At 38.7% G+C, this 18,639-nt stretch overlaps 2 protein-coding genes across 2 annotated transcripts in view; both read left to right on the top strand.

Moving 5' to 3' along the window:
• Nucleotides 1–18,639, top strand: part of LOC108261599 (NACHT, LRR and PYD domains-containing protein 3) — a 619,868-nt gene that overhangs the window by 578,818 nt on the left and 22,411 nt on the right. The gene's annotated exons all lie outside the window — the stretch shown is intronic.
• On the top strand, nucleotides 12,660–16,894 carry LOC128630377 (NLR family CARD domain-containing protein 3). Its single transcript, XM_053678855.1, has 6 exons — nucleotides 12,660–12,891; nucleotides 13,051–13,172; nucleotides 13,631–13,747; nucleotides 14,157–14,211; nucleotides 14,444–14,648; nucleotides 14,933–16,894. The coding sequence occupies exons 2-6, from the start codon at nucleotides 13,120–13,122 to the stop codon at nucleotides 16,702–16,704; spliced, it is 2,202 nt and encodes a 733-aa protein (XP_053534830.1). The 5' UTR covers nucleotides 12,660–12,891; nucleotides 13,051–13,119; the 3' UTR covers nucleotides 16,705–16,894.

Below are 18,639 nucleotides of genomic sequence, written 5' to 3'. Positions count from 1 at the left end.
CTTTATATAATCCCCTCTGAAAGTATTGGAACAGCAATTCTTTCAGAAATTTGGGATGGTGCTCCCAGCTGGCATGATGTTCTATACTTCAAAGCATGCACAGTGTCTCCTTGGTGTGCCCCTGGATTCTTGGAAGTGCCCCTGGATTCTTTGCACACAGTTGTGCTTGGCCTCTCTGATAGCCCGGGACAGATTGGCCTGCTCATTCAAAATGGCCACCACGATTTCACGGTCTTCAGTCCCACTGAAATTTAAAAAACTGAAACTGAAATTTAAAAAGACTTTGATTTATACTGGAGTTTCCACTTTGTTGAAATGTCCAAAAATTTATATTTTCTAACTCCAGTTAAAGAGAGCTACAATATGATATACGTTTTTAAAAACTTGGCGAAGATGACATTCAAATGTACACGTTAAATCCCCAGCACTGAATTATGAAGGGACTTGTCCAGTGTATGAATATGGTCAATAAAACCCCAGACTGTGGTCGTTTTGAATATTTCCTTATGTTCACAGGACATAAAAGATTAATCATGAGCAGAAGCGACTGTACGTAACAGAAACAGAACAAACCACCTTTCAGTGTGTTCCATTGAAGGGTGAAATCAAAAACATTCGTCTTTGTCTTTGCCAATTTTCCACCTTTCTGTTACAATTGATCTCCTTTAAAGTGTGTCCTTCCTGACCATTTTGAGCTATACATACATACATATATATATATATATATATATATATATATATATATATATATATATATATATATATATATATATATATATATATATGAAAGGAAATTCTCTTCACATGTTCCCTCTTATATTATGAACTGCTATCAAATACCTATGACGAATGTATACATTTAATTACCTGGTGGGAGGTGGAAGGCAAACGTGCTTAGCACTAAGCCACCGTGCGCCCCACTCTGGTCTCTTTAATTTAATAAAAATGTGACACACAGAATAGCACAATGCGCTATCAAGTAAATTGTGGGTGACTGTGTTTTCTTTATAGTGTATATGCACTGTGAATGACTTCTTATTTAAAAACATAAATGTAACTGACTTGCTGCTTTATTAAATCATAGCAACTTGAGATATCCAGATATCAGGATTTATTATTTCAATGTAAACTTACAAACAACAGTTCTATGTCAAGAATCGAGGGTATGTTCTTTAAAAAGTAAATAATAATAATAATAATAATAATAATAATAATAATTAATAATAATAATAATAATAATAAATATAATGCTGCTGTTAAACAGTTCAGAAGCTCCGTGTATTGTTTGTGATATGTCAAAACTAGACAACACAGGCCAAGAGAGTGACCACCATGCCCAAGGATATTCAGCTGGTCCAGCGTATTCGCGGAGAACGCGTGTAAACCACAACTCCGTCTAATATACACAAAGGCTCTTTTAAGAGCCACTTCATCATCTCAGAAAACAGCAAATTTTCTTTCTTGGGCAGTTTGAATATTTAGAACGTGGTAGAGAGAGAAGGGGACATGTGTCTAGGAGTGGCACCTTGAGGGTGTTTGTGCATGTATTTGCCAATGGGAAGGGTGAATTGGAAAAAACACAATGCATGGTAGCGGTGCTATTCCAGCAGGTGGAAGTGATGTCAGGCCAGTAGCAAACATCAGTACATTCTCGAGTGACACTTCAGTTTGGTGTTCTACAAGGACAAACAAAAATAATTATGGAATTTCAAACATAGCTAGAAAAAAATACCCCAAAATGTCTATCATTTACTTTCTTCGGCGGAACACAAATTGAGAAATTTAGCAGAATAACCTGCTTCCTCTTTTTCATACAACAGTAATTGATAATTGATCAATGGATCTACTAGCTTTCAAGCTTCAAAAAAGGCACAAAATATTGTAACTGTATTCCATTACAACCTGTACATTTACACGGACAGCAATAATCTAATTATTGACCTTATTCTGAATAAACAAACATAGATCGATTAACGGCACATATTATAACGTCTCCATGCCACACCGTCCCCTCCAGAGTTTCCCGTATCAACATACAGTTCGTCTTCGTTATGGGACCGTATACGGATTTGGGTGTTTCATTTTTAATTTTACAAAAAGCTTCAAGTGCAGTTGAATGGGGTAATTTTTTATAAACTCAGCTATTGTCTTGTGGACTATACGTAAACATCTGTTATGTGAAATAGTTTATTCAGGACAGGACAAAATAAACAACATGGGATTTTTATGATCAATCTTATTTTGTTAAGGGACTGTAGAACATATTAAATTAGCATTAGCGCCATGTTCCAGAAAGTTCTAACCAAACATTCAGGAAAAAAAGACAATCGGAACAAAAAGTAAAAAAAAGTAGTAAAAGAGGAAAAGGAAGGAATAAACGAGGAGTTTGTGTCTTGTAGAGCAATAAAAACTTCATAAAAAATATGTCGGGCTGTGAGAATCAGCATTTGTCACGATGATGCCAAACGTTCTGCGTCTCCCGACTCTGCTGTTATCCCGAAGAAACACTGACAGATCAAGGTTTTGTTTGTTTACATCAGATGTACTGGAGCTGTGAATAAATAGACTAACGAATATCTTAAAGTAGCTAGATAACGTGTAGTCATTGAACAGGGGTGAATAGCTATTGAATTACAGTACATAGTTCAATAAGGTTTGAGAATGGAAGAGCTGAACGTTAAATACATCGCCAAGCACGGCTCACAGGGAATATATGATGGGATAGAGAATGTTGCTGATAAGCCGTATGAGTGGGCTATCTCCCGGTTTGAAAATTATCCCAAAATGCCTAGAAATTAAAAAAGGAAAAGTTGCAAATGCGCTTCAAGCGGTTTTTGCCTCATATAAAGTGACTAAGTGAAGGCTAGATGAAGTGGAGGCTGAAAATACATGCCTTCATTCTAGACTCAGTCACGGCTTAATTTATACTAAAATGTACCAGGCTAGTGAAAAGATCTGGAAAGAGGAAAAGATCAGAATGCAGAAGGAGATCGCACATCTTAAAACTAACAATAACATGCTTAGATCATCCGTTGAAACACTGTCCCGTGAGTTGGATGAAGCACAGGCTGCTTGTCAATTTATGATAAATAGTACAGTTGAGAAAAACACCAGTGAGAGATCTGTGGGTGCCATGCTTTGTAACAGAGTTTCAGGTTTTCAGGAAGTCGGTGATGAGGGTTGGGAGAGAGATTCTCTCTCCCATTTAGCAGTAGTCAGCACTCTGACTGCACAGTTAGATTTCCCATGGCACCAGTTCACTCCACTACTACCATGCATAATAGTGAAGAAGGGGGGGGGGGCGATGACACACGATGGTCAGAGGGTTTAATCCAAACAAACTAGAAGCTGTGATTAAGAATATTGGAAAATTTGACCCCATCAATCCTTTAGAGTTTTGGAAAAACCTGGAATAATATTCAGACGTGTACAAGTTTACAGATGGTGACGCATGCGTGGTGCTGACTCTGTGTCTGCCCGATACTCTGTCCGGAGCCTTATATGAGAAAGTGAAGGTCAGAACTGCAGATAAATTGGAAAGGAAACAGGGATTGCTTGAAGTTTTAGGAATGATGTCACTTGACTGGGATAACATAGGTGAGATGACCATGAGGAAAGGGGAGCACCCAGTGGCATTTTCGGAACGGTTATAAAACGTATTTAAAACGTTCAGTGGTAATCCTGATATTACTCAGGATGATGTCAGCTTCAAATCTGCCCTACTTAGCAAGTGTGAACCACTCACTCATTCTGCTGTGGCAATGCATGTGACAGATCTCTCCAAGTATAGTGACATTATTGCAAAAATGACACAGTTTTACAACAATAATGCTATTTCAAAGAAATCTCATCCCGTGTCAGCAATAGGCATTATAAAGCCCTATTGGAAATGAAAATGGAAATGAAGGTTCATGGAGGTGACCCACCCTCTCTCAGACAGTGCAATTATCCAGAAGCCTTACATACAGTGTACTGTGGATTCACTGTTAGAACAGAGTATTAACAGGCCTTGGTTTTCAAATAAAGCTTTATTGAGAGATTTCACAAATCATTACATAGACTTGTTAACAATTGTATGTCACAGTAGTTCGATACAGTTAAATCGCACACATGTATTCACATTAATTTACCACATATTTACACTTGTGGTCACATCAATTTATGCCATATTTACATTTACATCAATGTACCACATATTTACACCTCACATCTCTTCAAAAACACAATAAAGTCCATGGGTGTTTATTTTTTGGTCTTCTGCCATTTTTCTTTTGTCTTTGTAATTCACTAACAATCTGTTTAAAGACCCTCTCAGCGGGGATGTGGCACTGATTAATAATCATATTACACCTTGTTTTCCAGATTTTATCGTTGACGGTGCATATAACAAACCAGTAAATGTATTTTACTTTTTTTTTGGATGAAAAATTTCATACCTCATGGTTTTCTCACATATGTTTATATCCAGTCCAATGTTTTTCAGTTTTTGTCATATTTCCACTGAGCGTGAGTGTATTAAAAGGTGGTCAGTGGTTTCCTCCTCATTACAGTTATTAACAGGAAATTCTGTCGTGGTAACAAAACAGCCCCATTTAACTCTACACCGAACCGCTAATCTAATAACACTTATTAACCATACAACATCACCAACATGTTCTGTGATATCTTTTGTATTAATATTTTAATACACTGCTCACTTTCAGTTATTGTGAGGTGTTAATATTCTACCATACCTCCGTATTCATATTCAGTTCTTTTTTATAAATACTTTTGCTGGATAAATGAACCCAGTCTAGTTTGAGATGTTCGTACTTACATGTAAAATCTCCATACAGGAATTTATAAAAGGTCATGTTTTGTCTATCCCTGCCTCTTTTTTCTTCCATGTTTTTAATTCAACTATCCAGTCAGCTCCTCTGTTCATGGCTTGTGACACATTTTTACCCAACTCTATTTTTAATTTAATACTGAGGTCGATTGCTAATAGTCCCTAAGCTCTTCCCATTTAAATAAGAGTGACCTCTTCATCACTTCTCTGTTATTACCCCAAATTAATCACACATATTTTATTAACTTTAATTATACATTTGTTGTCAGGAGGGAAGATGGTGGCTAAGAGTAATCATTTGGAAAGCACAAAAGTTTTGATTTGGATTCTGGTTTTGTAATTAGTGATTTTCCAGGTATTGATTTCCGCTTTAATTTCTTATTCTTTTCCCCCCGATTTCGTTCTGCACATTGTGTGCTTGTTGGTCAAGCCCAGTAATTTGATCTGTTCTTTTATTTTTATATTTAGCAGTGGGGGCGCTACTGCACATCCACACCGCTTCCGTTTTATTCTGAGCACCAGATATCTCTTCAGAACATTTACGAAGTTGTATTCTTGTATTCTCGGCTCGTTTTTAATCTTGTGTAATAAAGAACTGATTGTGATAATATAAAGTGCTGCGCTTAAAGGACAGCCCTGTTTTACCCCTCGGTCAATTTCAACACATCAGTCAAACATCCGGTAACGTTGATCTTAGATTTTTTATACAGTGTTTTAATCATGTTAATAAACTTCTCCGGAAAGCCGTAATGGTCCATCACACACCATAAATATTCTCGCGATATTAGATCGAATGTTTTTTTTGGTCCAAGCCAACAATACAGAAATTTTTATCCGGTGTGTTTATAATAACTTCTCTTGCTGTTCCCAAATTATCCCACATGTATCTGCCTTTAATCGCACACATCTGCTCGATCTCTATTATTTTATTTAGCTTGTCATTCTTCCGATTTACGATTATTTTAGTGATGATTTTATAGTCAAAATTCATTAAACTTAGGGTGAAGTCAGCTAAAATGGGCTATCATGTAAAATGGGGCAGATAAGGTTGGAGCCTCATAGCCTTTTAAGTTTTTACAGCCAATCACAATAACGGATCTTACATTGCTTCAACAACACTATTTGACAATAGTTTTGATTGGTCTAAGGTTCTTAAAGTGGGTGGGGCAGAGTGTTATATGAAGCATGTCAGAGAAATTGTAAGGTAAGTGATCATGGCACAGTAAATTTCATTCATCATTAATAAGGGTGATAAAGCAAATATAAGTACACTTACCAATGAAGCAAAAGCTCTATGAACAATGTTCTGACAGACTCTGTCAAATACAATGTTTAAATTTTAAAAGAAACTTTGATTTTTGTGAAAAGTCATTTTAGGTAGTCGCCCATTTTAGCTTAACCAGCTAGCTAAAATGAGCCACAGTTTTCAGCTAAAATGGGCCGCATACACACACACTCTTACACAGAAATTATACAGAAATTGAGGGTGAAAAATAGGTTCATAGGCCTGGATATACATCAGTACAAAATCTTTCTAAATATTGTGCATTTCAGACAGTATGGCAGGAGGACAAGCAAAGAAAGGAAAAAGAGAGAGAAGAAGAGAAAAGAGAAAGGTAAAGGAAGATGTGAGTACAACCAGTGGAGAGAGGACAGAATGAGGCATGCCATTAATGAATACCAGGAGATAGTTGATAGAGGACAAACAGTAAATGTTTACTTTTTAACAAGGGCTTGGAACATTCCAAAGATGACTTTGTATAGGCGCAATTAGTGGCAAAGTGGCTGGCTCTGGCTATGCATCTGGGAGGAAGCAGTACCTGCCAGTAGACTCTGAGAAGAACTGGCCAGTCTTATCAAGCTCCTCTCCAAAAGAGGCTTTCCCTCTTACCAAAAGAGATGTCCAGGGAATTGCATTTAATTACGCAAAGACCAATAATATCAAAGGCTTCTCTGAAGTAAAAGGCACTGCTGGGTATTACTGGCTTTGAAATTTTTAAAACAGAATCCAGACCTCAGCATCAGGACACCAGAGGCCCTTTCAGCAGCAAGAGCAGCAGGGCTGAACCCTGGTGTGGTAGGAAAGTGGTTTCCACAGTATGAAGACCTGCTGGAGGAACTTGCAATCAGAGATGTTCCGTCACATCTTTGGAATTGTGATGTATTTGTCCTGCAAGATCAGTTTTACTCTACCCATGTGGTTGGGGAGGTGGGTAAACCCTATGTAGAGGTTACTGCTGGGGAGAAAGGAGAGACCACGACAGTCCATCAGCATTCAATGCAGCGGGAACATTTAGGGCGTGCTGCTGTCAGTGCAACTTATTGTACCACGAGAGCTGTGGAGAAGATGTGCTTTCTATTAAATGAAATATATTTGCGGTGTTGCTGCTATGGCACACTGAACACAATAGCGTCAATTTACTGTTAAAATGTGTTGTTATCTTTTTGTATTGGCCCATTTTAACTGAACAGCCGGCCCAATTTGCCTGAACATTGTGTTGTGGCTCAAGAGGATACATGCCGATACTCTAACTCTCATAATTTTAAAACAATTATACTTTTTCAGATTTTAAAAGAAATATATATATATTGAAGAGACCCATGCTAATTTATAAAAATATCATATCAAGCATAGCTTATTTGATGGTGGTATAAACCATTTACCAAAAAGTGGCCCATTTTAGCTGACTTCACCCTATTGATCTCCAGTCATCAAGTTCGGTCGGGTCTCATTTTTTATATATTAATGAAATTACACATCGATAAAACAATTAATTTAAAGTTCCCTCCTGTAGTCCTTCATTATATAAATCAGTTAATAGATCAGAGATGTCTCTCTTACACACTTTATAAAATTTGGTGTGTCAGGTCCCGGGCTTTTCCCCTCGTTTAACTGCATAATCTGTTCTAATACATCCTCTTCCTTAATGGGGTTTTCTAAATGTTGTGTGTCTATATTTCTTAATGGTGAGCACGTCGTTAAAAAAACAGTTTTTTTCCCCTCTATGTTTACCTATGTATATATGTATACCTATAATAGTTCTATCAGCTCTCTGGCTCTTTAGCTCTTTTATAACTTTTTGTGGTTTGCTGTATAGTTTGTGTCAATATCCACCTGTAATTGCACTTTTAAAAACCATTCGTCATTTAATTGCCTTAGTTCCGATTTTATTTTATGTAAACAATCGTCATCGTCTATACATCTGTCTCTTAATAGACCTTGCCTTTCTCCATCATTAACCCTATTTGGGCCTGTCCTCAAACCAAACATGCTGATTGTAATTTAATAATTGATGAGCTAGCAAAGAAAGCTGCTGTGGAAGGAATAACATTTTCAGGTGTCACAGAGCTAGAATCAATTGCAGCTATCAACATTAGAGAACCGGTAGGCCTGAAAAGCACTCAGCGTGACCCTTCAGTAACAGAAGCAATCGGACCGAAGAGCAACGGACAAACTATTGTAGACGGTCTGTTTGCCAAGCATGATGCACAGCTAATCATACATGACAACATGTTAGTGTACAGATGTGGTGACACTCCTGTGTTGATTCCACCTGTAAGATCGCAGCATGATATTTTGTATCATATCCACAATCAGCAGAAATCAAAGGGACAATTTATCTGGGTCTCAGAAATATGTGTATAATATCACCTAAAATGACATTCACACAGTTATAGCATGAGAGCAGCAGTGGGACATCAAGAACCATCCCTGAACAAAAGGGCTACGTGACTGTAATTAACATTCAGAAAGACATTTGTCTCGATAATCCTTTCACCTCACCATTTGGGGTCACACCTGTAACATCCGTACTGTGAGAACAGAATGTGATCAAATCAAATGCTATCCTTAATTTACATTACATACAGAAAACTTGGTTTGAAACAGTATAAATGTCTGTGTTGATATTATTCGGGGTTCACTTTGACTCCCAAAGTGCTTCATGTACTTTATCACTGCCACGCTGTAATAAAGTTATTCTTCTTTGAGATCTTCGACATCCACTTATTTTTTTTCGTACAGAATGCATCACTAGGAAGTTAAGGTAAGACTCATTCGCTATACCCTGCACGAAATGGAATGGAAAATTTTGAAATTCTCCCACATCACAATGCGTTTTGCCACATTATCCAATCGTTGCAAAAGAACACAATAGACCAATTCATTTTAAATACTTATTGGATTTAACAAATATATATTTTGAACGAGTTTCTTAACACCAACCTATTTGCTATTTCAATGGAGTGTGTGACAATAGTCAGAAGGTCAATAACATTTAACAGCGTCTACTGGTAAAGTATATCGTAGATGGACGTAACCCAGCTAGCCTTTCTATTTGGCAGTGGAACATTGGATGGCAAACATGAAACGCTAGTCCTTTTAATAAACACGGAACACTTCTAAATGATAACGTTTCAAAAACTTAAATTTATCCTATATATCCTTCATCCAACACCAAATGTCAAGGCACCAAGCCAACTTCTCTTCCTCATCTTACTAGGCTCATCAATGGGAATTTAGTTGACTTCCCATAAAATGAGATGCAGAACAACTGAAGGTGATGACTGCACGTGCAGGAAAAGAACAAAGGAATAGCCAAATAGTCCTTTTCAGGACTGGGACAAGTGTCGTGCTTGTACATGTAATGACAAATCATGTGATCAGTGAAGAACTTTCTTTAGCCCTCTATATGTTGTGTGAAATTGTTTAAGCTCCTTGGCACCCAACTGGTGAAGGAACTTGAAATCCACACTCTCTGCCTTTCCAACATATCAATGGCATATTTCGGAGTAATACACTGCATAATACTTCTTGGGTGTGAATGTCTTGTCCTCTTGAATCTTGTCCTGAAACAACAAAAGTAAGAAATTCCAGAGTTCGTTCAGTATCAAATTGGGCAAATGCTTCCTATTTTTTCTTCAGCTGCAATCACATGTTCCTCAAGTCTGTAGAAGTTCAGTACCATCATTTTTGGTGGTGCCCCTGAATAAATTTTGTGAATCTGCATCAAATGACCAACAAAGCAATACTAACATGACTGTAATTTGTACTTTTTGGGTTTCTACCAATTAAGCAGAATACAGATATAAATTTCCCCAAAGAGGAAATTTGTTTCCACCATGGGTGCATAAAAAACAAACACAACACCATAATAAATGATTAATAAATAATTATAATGGTCAGAAGATAGAAGTGGAAGCCTTTATTTGTCAATTATACATTACAGCACAGTGAAATTCTCTTCTTCGCATATCCCAGCTTGTTAGGAAGTTGGGGTCAGAGTACAGGGTCAGCCGTGATTTGGTAACCCTGGAGCAGAGAGGGTTAAGGGCCTTGCTCAAGGCCTCAACAGTGGCAGCACTGGGGCTTGAACCATCGACCTTCTGAGTCATACAGAGCATTAACTGCTGAGCTACCACTGCCCACCATGTATTATTTTTATGTCAAAATAATACAATAAACAGTGATAACGCTGATGAGCTCTGTCTGTGTAAAATACTAAAAAAATTACCTCTGTTTTAGGCGGCGTTGTGTGTTGTGCTGGATGGAGCATGACTGCCCTCCTGTGGCCAAACTCGGAAACGGCAATTTCCCAGAAGCGGCATTCTGTAATTTAGCTTTTAATAATGATGTTTATATGTTTGTAGTATTTAGCCAAGAGTGGGGTAAGAAATATTAGATTATATTAATATTAATATCTCTCTCCTTTTCCCCCTTTATGATAATTATTGATGAAACTCATATTTCATTCAGAGGGCACAGTGGAAAGTGCTTAGCATGTTCACCTCACACCTACAGGGCTGTTGGTTTGATTCTCGCCTGCATGTTCTCCGCATGCTTTGTTTCCTCCACGTACTCCGGTTTTCTCGCCGCTCCAAAGGCATGTGTTGTGGGCTGGTTGGCAACTCTATATTGTGCATAGTGTGAGATTGTCCCCTGCAATGGGTTGGCACCATGTCCAGGGTGTCCCCTGCCTCATGCCTGAATCCCCTGGGATAGGCTCCAGGCTCCCCGTGACCTGTGTAGTATAAGCGGTACAGAGAATAGATGGATGGAAGGATGGAGATTTCATCCATTGCTCTGGATGGATCTTGACTGCCATCATGTGGCCCAGTTTAGGAAGTGCATGTTCCCAAACCATGATTTTTTTTAGAGCAGCGTTTCTCTACCTTTTTTCAGTCACGGCACCCTTTGAATATTTTCAAAAAAATTGTGCACCCTACACAAACACCAATGCTAGACAGCGTTAAGCCTGGTTTATACTCGACATGTCCGACAAAAATGACGTCATTGTGGAGTGGGCGGTCGAGCGTGTTGAGTGCGCGAGGCTTCATTTCTCATGGCGGTCTGCACGGCGCCGGATCCGGAAATGGTGACTCTTGCCGGAAGGTACGATTGTACAGGTATCTCTATGATCCATCCATGCGGGACCATAGAGAGAGAGCCAGATGACACAAAATTCATGGAAAGGTTTTTAAAATAGTGATTTGGATTTGCTTTGTACATACTGCTGAGAGAATAAAGCCAAAACTGAAAGTTTTTTGGAGTGCACCATGTTTTCATTCATCAGTATCGTCTCAAATAAACACAGTCACTACACTACACCATCAGACACAGTGATTACACCTCATTCTGCTGTCTTTATACACAGAGACATTTACACTGATGGTGAACATCCAGAGTGATCATTCGGTAATATCTTTCTTTTCTCTATGTACATAAAGAGACATTTACACTGATAGTGAACATACAGAATGATCATTCTGTAATATCTTTCTTTTCTCTCTATACATAAAGAGACGTTTACACTGATGGTGAACATACAGAGTGATCATTCTGTAATATCTTTCTTTTCTCTCTGTACATAAAGAGACGTTTACACTGATGGTGAACATCCAGAGTGATCATTCTGTAATATCTTTCTTTTGTTTCTATACATAAAGAGATATTTACACTGATGGGAGAATATAATAATCACCTGGTTTTGTAAATGTGAGAAATGACATCTGCAGGAAGCTCGACTTTTTGCTGATGTCTACAGTAATTGCTAACATTTAGCCTAGAAAATGAGCCTACAATAAATAATAAGTCTATTTAATGAAAGTGAAGGTCCATGTTTAATAAAAATCTAATAGAATGAATAAAATAAATTGAGGTTGTTTAGTTCAGTTTTATACATGTTCTCATATTTATAGCTGTGTTTTGTTGTAATGTGACAAGTGATAATCTCAAGGTTTATTGAGTTTTATATGATTATTATTATTATTTTATATATAATTAATTATTATTATTGTTATGGGTCTGTATCGGTCTTATTTTTCTGTGTCTGTGTTATTATTTCAGACATCAGATGTTTCTCATCTATATTAAATGTTTTCTACACATTTGATCATTTTAGAAAATGTTTGAAAGATTTTTACGCGCACCCCTGCTCTCATCAGACAGAACCTCGATTGGGAAACACTGGGTTAGTTACTCGTCTGACCAATGTGTTTAACTTACTCTCCATCATCACTTTTATTCTGAGTAACATTCATTATTCACACAAAAACTACTTACACACCAATCCTCACTAATATCAGGATACTCGCTCTCATTAAGGGAAAACCAGAAAAAATACATGTCTGCAGATATTTAAGTAAACTTACTCAGTGTATGAGTTCTGCTTCTTTATCTAATGATCTGCTGAGTGTTTCTAGCACTTCCTGGTATTTAAATTTTGTTTATATATTTGTATAGAGCTCTGACAGTTGTTCGTGCACAGCTGAATGAATCCACGAGATAATAAATGAAGGTAATGAAATGATAATGTGTGTGATGTAGATTTGACCAGACTTTTAATTCTGTTCTCCGTATTTGCAGCGTTTTCAGGCTTTTACTTTCAGTATTTGCAGGCCTCAGCTCCATGGATCAGAAAGCTGTCTGATAACAACCCATAACCGTGTGTGTGTGTTTATTACCCTACCTCAGTACCCCTCCCCCTCTGCAGAATAAACAGGTAGACAGTGAACGTGAAAGTCAGAATCTTCATTTAATACACCATTTCAGGAGTAAAAACACAGTGAGTGTCTACATCTAAAGCTATAATATATAAACACACTGAATGTGCACTAGAAGCAGAAGAGTTTTGTGGGTTTGTACTGAAGTTTGAATGTACACAGGTTGTTTTATGACTTGATACAGAGACTATTTCCTGTAAGTGAACTCTATGCTGATACAGGGGTTGATTTAACACACCGATGTTGGAGTGAAGTAAACGTGTGTCCTGCTGTAATCTGGAGAAGGAGACATGACCTCCAACATGAGTGTGTCTGGAGAACAGGACTTAAAGAAAGACGAGAGGTGAGTTACTTTTCCATTCACCAGCAATAAACACACACCGTCTCATGGAACAGATCTGTATCTCTAAACACTCACTAGTTAACAGAGGAACTAGACTTTGGTTTAAGGTGTTTAATAGCAGTGAATATATCACTGATCTGATCTAAGAACAGTTTAGAGAAATCATTCACTGAGAGAAGAGTAAAAAGGACTGTGTAATGTGGAGGAGAAGAGCAGCGTAGCTTTGAGTCAGTGAACTCTACAGGCTTTAAGACCCAGCTGAGTCAGTTATCTGTGATTGGGACTCCTGACATCAGTGTAATTCCTGAGGTATGAGGCGTGTCTCCTGTTTGAATAAGTGTGCAGACTGGAGCTGAATTAAAAAGATGGAATTATTGGTGTTTAATGATGAACACATTGTGTAACAGTGCTGAGACAGCAGAGTATTAATTATTGCTGATATTTCTGTTTAATTCTAGAATGATGGAGGGAAAGAGATCAGACTCACCAGAACCCAGCTGTGTGTCCATGAAGAGTGACCGGTCAATGGGTCGTCCATTTAACTTCAGAGACGGAGCCGGTTCTCCTGATGTGAGGTCAGTACAGTGAGGTGTTTTACAGCAGTGTTCCACCTGATCAAACTCACTGGTCTCATTCTGAAGCCCTTCATGATCTTTATCAGGTGTTGAAGCAGAAAAACACTAAACTGTGCAGTGCTGCAGCTCTCGGACTGGCAGTGAGGAAAACTGCTTTAAGAGTTCAGTTCAGCCTGCAGTCCCTGAGCTGGAGGGTCTGTGGTGTTACACAACAACATTTACACCTGGGACATTAATGACTAGATCACTATTTTATTCATAAACATGTTAGTGTCAGTGATAAATCCTGAAATCAGTGTATTGTGTTAAGAGGATAGTGTAAATATCTGTCTCTGTATGTATTAGTCTGTGTTGTGCAGCTATGAATACATATAGTCTATATTACATCATGTGTTTTATTTCTTCACAGACCACAACAGAAGAAATCAAACCTCAGCAGAAATCAGTTGGACTCCATATTCAAGGTGTGTGTCTTTTTAATGTGTGTAACTTGTGTGTGAGCAGGTTACAGGTTTTTTATTTAAGATCATGACAATTTACTGATTTATTGATGTACAGCAGCATTATGGGTAATCAGGCAGAATTTCAGCTGTAACTGTGGTAATAGAAAAAGACTTTTATTCTTTTCATAAAATAAAAGCATCTCTGTGTGTAACATTATAATATTTAGATGTGTTCCTGTGTGTTTCTAACCAGGAGCTGGAACACAAAGTCATCACTCTGATAAAGAATGAGCTGAAGAGGTTTAGGAAGCTCCTGAGTCCAGATTACCCAGCGTGCACTGAGAGGGAGGTGCAGGATGACGAGGATCTGCACAGTGTCAGAGACGGAGCGCTGAAGATCACACTGCACGTCCTGAAGAACATGAACCACACAGATCTCGCTAACACACTGCACAACAGTAAGAGCTCTGAGTCATGGCTTTATTCCATCAGGTTCACTTTAGAGAGAGGAAATAGTTTTAGATAGGAACACTTTTAGTTTTAAGTTCGAGTTTAGTATCATGTACATCTGCTACTTTTCTGTTCTGTTCGTGGTCCAGCTTGTGGTGACTCTGTACAATGGTCCTGTTCCTTCAGGAATATTTACTACATGAATCAGGAATGAACAGCAGCATTTGAATTTGACATTTAATCCTGTGTTCAGTGATTTTACATTAAAACATCTTATTGCTTTGTTTATTAGAGTCTGTGGCCCCTGTGTATCAGGCAAATTTGAAATCCAGCCTGAGAGAGAAGTTTAAAAGAATTAATGAAGGAATCTCACAGCATGGAAGCTCAGCACTTCTGAATGAGATCTACACAGAGCTCTACATCACAGAGGGTTGGAGTGGAGACGTCAATAATGAACATGAGGTGAGACAGATTGAGACAGCGTCCAGGAGACCAGCAGCACAGGAGACACCCATCAAATGTAATGATCTCTTTAAAGACGAGTCCATCAGAAGAGTGCTGACTAAAGGAGTTGCTGGAATTGGAAAAACAGTCTCTGTGCAGAAGTTAATTCTGGACTGGGCTGAAGGAAAAGCAAATCAGGACGTCACCTTCATGTTTCCACTTCCCTTTAGAGAGCTGAATCTGATGAAGCAGAAACATCTCAGTCTGATGGATCTTCTTCATCACTTTTTCCCTGAAATGAGAAAACTACAATTAATAGACTCCTACAAAGTGGTGTTGATCTTTGATGGTCTGGATGAGTGTAGACTTCCTCTAAATTTCCAGAAGAATGAGAGATTGTGTGATGTGACAGAGTCAGCCTCAGTGGATGTGCTGCTGACGAACCTCATCAAGGGGAATCTGCTTCCCTCTGCTCTCCTCTGGATAACCTCTCGACCAGGAGCAGCCAGTCAGATCCCTCCTGAGTGTGTAGCCCAGGTAACAGAGGTACGAGGGTTCAGTGATCCTCAGAAAGAGGAGTACTTCAGGAAGAGGATCAGTGATCAGAGCCTGGCCGATAAAATCATCTCACACATGAAGTCTTCAAGAAGCCTCTACATCATGTGCCACATCCCAGTCTTCTGCTGGATCTCAGCCACTGTTCTAGAGAGAATGTTGGGTGAAGCAGAGAGAGGAGAGATCCCCAAGACTCTGACTCAAATGTTCACACACTTCCTTATCTTTCAGATCAAACACAAGGACCAAAAGTACCATCAGAAATGTGACCCTGATCCTCAGCACACCAGAAAGAGTATCCTGGCACTGGGAAAACTGGCTTTCCAACAGCTGGAGAAAGGAAACCTGATCTTCTATGAGGAAGACCTGAGAGAGTGTGGCATTGATGTGAGAGAAGTGTCAGTGTACTCAGGAGTGTGTACCCAAATCTTCAGAGAGGAGTTTGGGCTTCACCTGGGGAAGGTGTTCAGCTTTGTACATCTGAGTGTTCAGGAGTTTCTGGCTGCTTTATACACATTTCTCTCCTTCATCAGCAGAAATGTAACAGAACAACCAACCACTGATGTGTCTAATCTTCTCAACAAGTCAGACATGTCTGATCTCCTCATGAGTGCAGTGGACAAGGCCTTACAGAGTGAGAATGAACACCTGGACCTGTTCCTCCGCTTCCTTCTGGGTCTCTCACTGGAGTCCAATCAGACTCTCTTACGAGGCTTAATGCCCCAGACAGGAAGCAGCTCTCACAGCACACAGGAAACAGTCGAGTACATCAAGGAGAAGATCAGGGAGAATCCATCTCCAGAGAAATCCATCAATCTGTTCCACTGTCTGAATGAACTGAATGATCATTCTCTAGTGCAGGAAGTACAGACTTACCTGAACAGAGAAGATTACAGACGTCTCAGGGGAACCAGACTCTCTCCTGCTCAGTGGTCAGCTCTGGTGTTTGTGTTACTGAACTCAGATCAGGAGCTGGATGAGTTCGATTTGAGGAAATATGACCGATCAGAGGAATGTCTTCTGAAGCTGCTGCCAGTGGTCAAAGCCTCCAGAAGAGCTGAGTGAGTATTTTTATTTATAAATGTATCACTGCATGGTTTATTATTTTAATGTAACACTGAACTGCACTGTTTGGATTAATGCTGGTTAATAATTACTCTAATCATCTTTAAACAAACCTCTGGTACTGTTACAGAAGAGTTTCACTTTTTACACCAACACGTTACGTCTGCACTGAGGGCGGGACCATGTGGACAAAAAATTCTATCACCATTTATTACCTTTTCTCTAAAACTGATGAAGAAATGATCTCTACAGAATAACTGCATGTATTCATCACTGCTTTTTCATCATTTTGTGATCTAAACACCAGTGAAAGGCACTTTTTCTTTTCTCCTTTTATTTGAAAGTGACATTGAACAGAACTTCACAAACGAGAAGAAGAAAAACAGAACACTGTCACCATGGGAACAATATGAATACAACATGTGACACTGGTGATATAGAGGATATAGGAAAATATCTATCAATAGACATGATTGATTATTCTATTTTCTGGTCCTATGATGTGTATCAGCGTATCACACCGCCCAATCTGCACTGAGGGACACGTGAGTGTGTCGTGGAAAACAATCTTTCCAACCTAAGTTAAAGACTTCAGAGACAGAGGGTTTGTAGATGCCAAAGGTCATCAAACTTTATTGAAACAACAAAGTGAGACAGTCTGCAGAAAGTCTGAATTATACACACACACACACACACACACACACACACACACACACACACACACACGTCTTTATATACTTTTCTGAAGCAGTAAAATTATCCCTAGGCGGGGCATTAACCTCTTCTTTCTAAAAACAAACCAATCTCCATCGCCTTCATGAATTATTCATATCTATATGATACATTACATTTGTGGCGCATGCATTGTCAGTTGGATTTTCTTAAAGGTTTTATTGGAACAAGGTAATTTTTGCAGCGTATGCGCCTTGCATTGAATTTTCTGAAAGGTTTCATCAGGACAGGATATTTAATGGAAGTATAATAGTGCCAAATGCCCTGGCATGTTGAATTACATAACCTGAATAAAAACTTATCGCAAGACCCAGATTTTTTGCAGCCTGAATTTGTGAGGATGAATTGCAGAGGAAACTAATTCAAGCACTGATATTGCAGTGTTTTTTATCCGATTTGTGTCAAATTGCTGGGCAGAAAAATTCAAGTATTGTTATTGCGATACGTTTTTATTCAGGTAATGTAATTCAACATGCCAGGACATTTGGCACTATTATACTTCCATAATTTTTACCCTGTCCCAAATTTCCCCCTTATACCTTAATGACCTTCTGGCTTTAGTCCCAGCCTGGTACACTTCCTCCTGGAAATCTGATCTGTTATTGTGACGCTGGTATTGAAGCTTAAAGGGCTTTGATTGGAAACACAGTTCTGGTGAATGTCTAATTGCTCATTTATTGCCAGAGTAAAGCTGCTTTAGACAAAACACACGGTTCTTCTAACTCCGTTTACACAGGACATACAGAGATGCAGAAAAACACCTGATGTTCAGTAACACATAGACGTCTTCTAGCTCACTACACACTTACAGTAGAACTTGATTAAAACTCTTCTGTGCTTTTTCACTTTCACACCGACCTTGTTTGGTTTGGACCGATCAGACTCTCTCTTTAGATTGGATCTGGTGTGGGATTAGTTTACAGGATGAAAGAGGATTGTCCTCGAGGACGGATTTCCAGTTAGCAAAACCAGCATAATAATCCCTCTATGCAGATCAAGGGATACGTCCTGTTTATAACTTTAATCCCTAACAAAAAATGTGTGAATATTTACCATAAACAAACAAACAAATAAATAAATAATGCATGCACTGTGAGACGGATTTCCAGTTAGCAAACTAACTCGTTAACTTACTCCACACACACACACACACACACACACACACACACACACACACACACACTCTCATTCACACAAACACAC

Source organism: Ictalurus punctatus, unplaced genomic scaffold (assembly GCF_001660625.3).
Source record: "Ictalurus punctatus breed USDA103 unplaced genomic scaffold, Coco_2.0 Super-Scaffold_100056, whole genome shotgun sequence".
In the NCBI taxonomy this organism is placed as follows: domain Eukaryota; kingdom Metazoa; phylum Chordata; class Actinopteri; order Siluriformes; family Ictaluridae; genus Ictalurus; species Ictalurus punctatus.
This window is presented reverse-complemented; position numbering and strand designations above follow the sequence as displayed.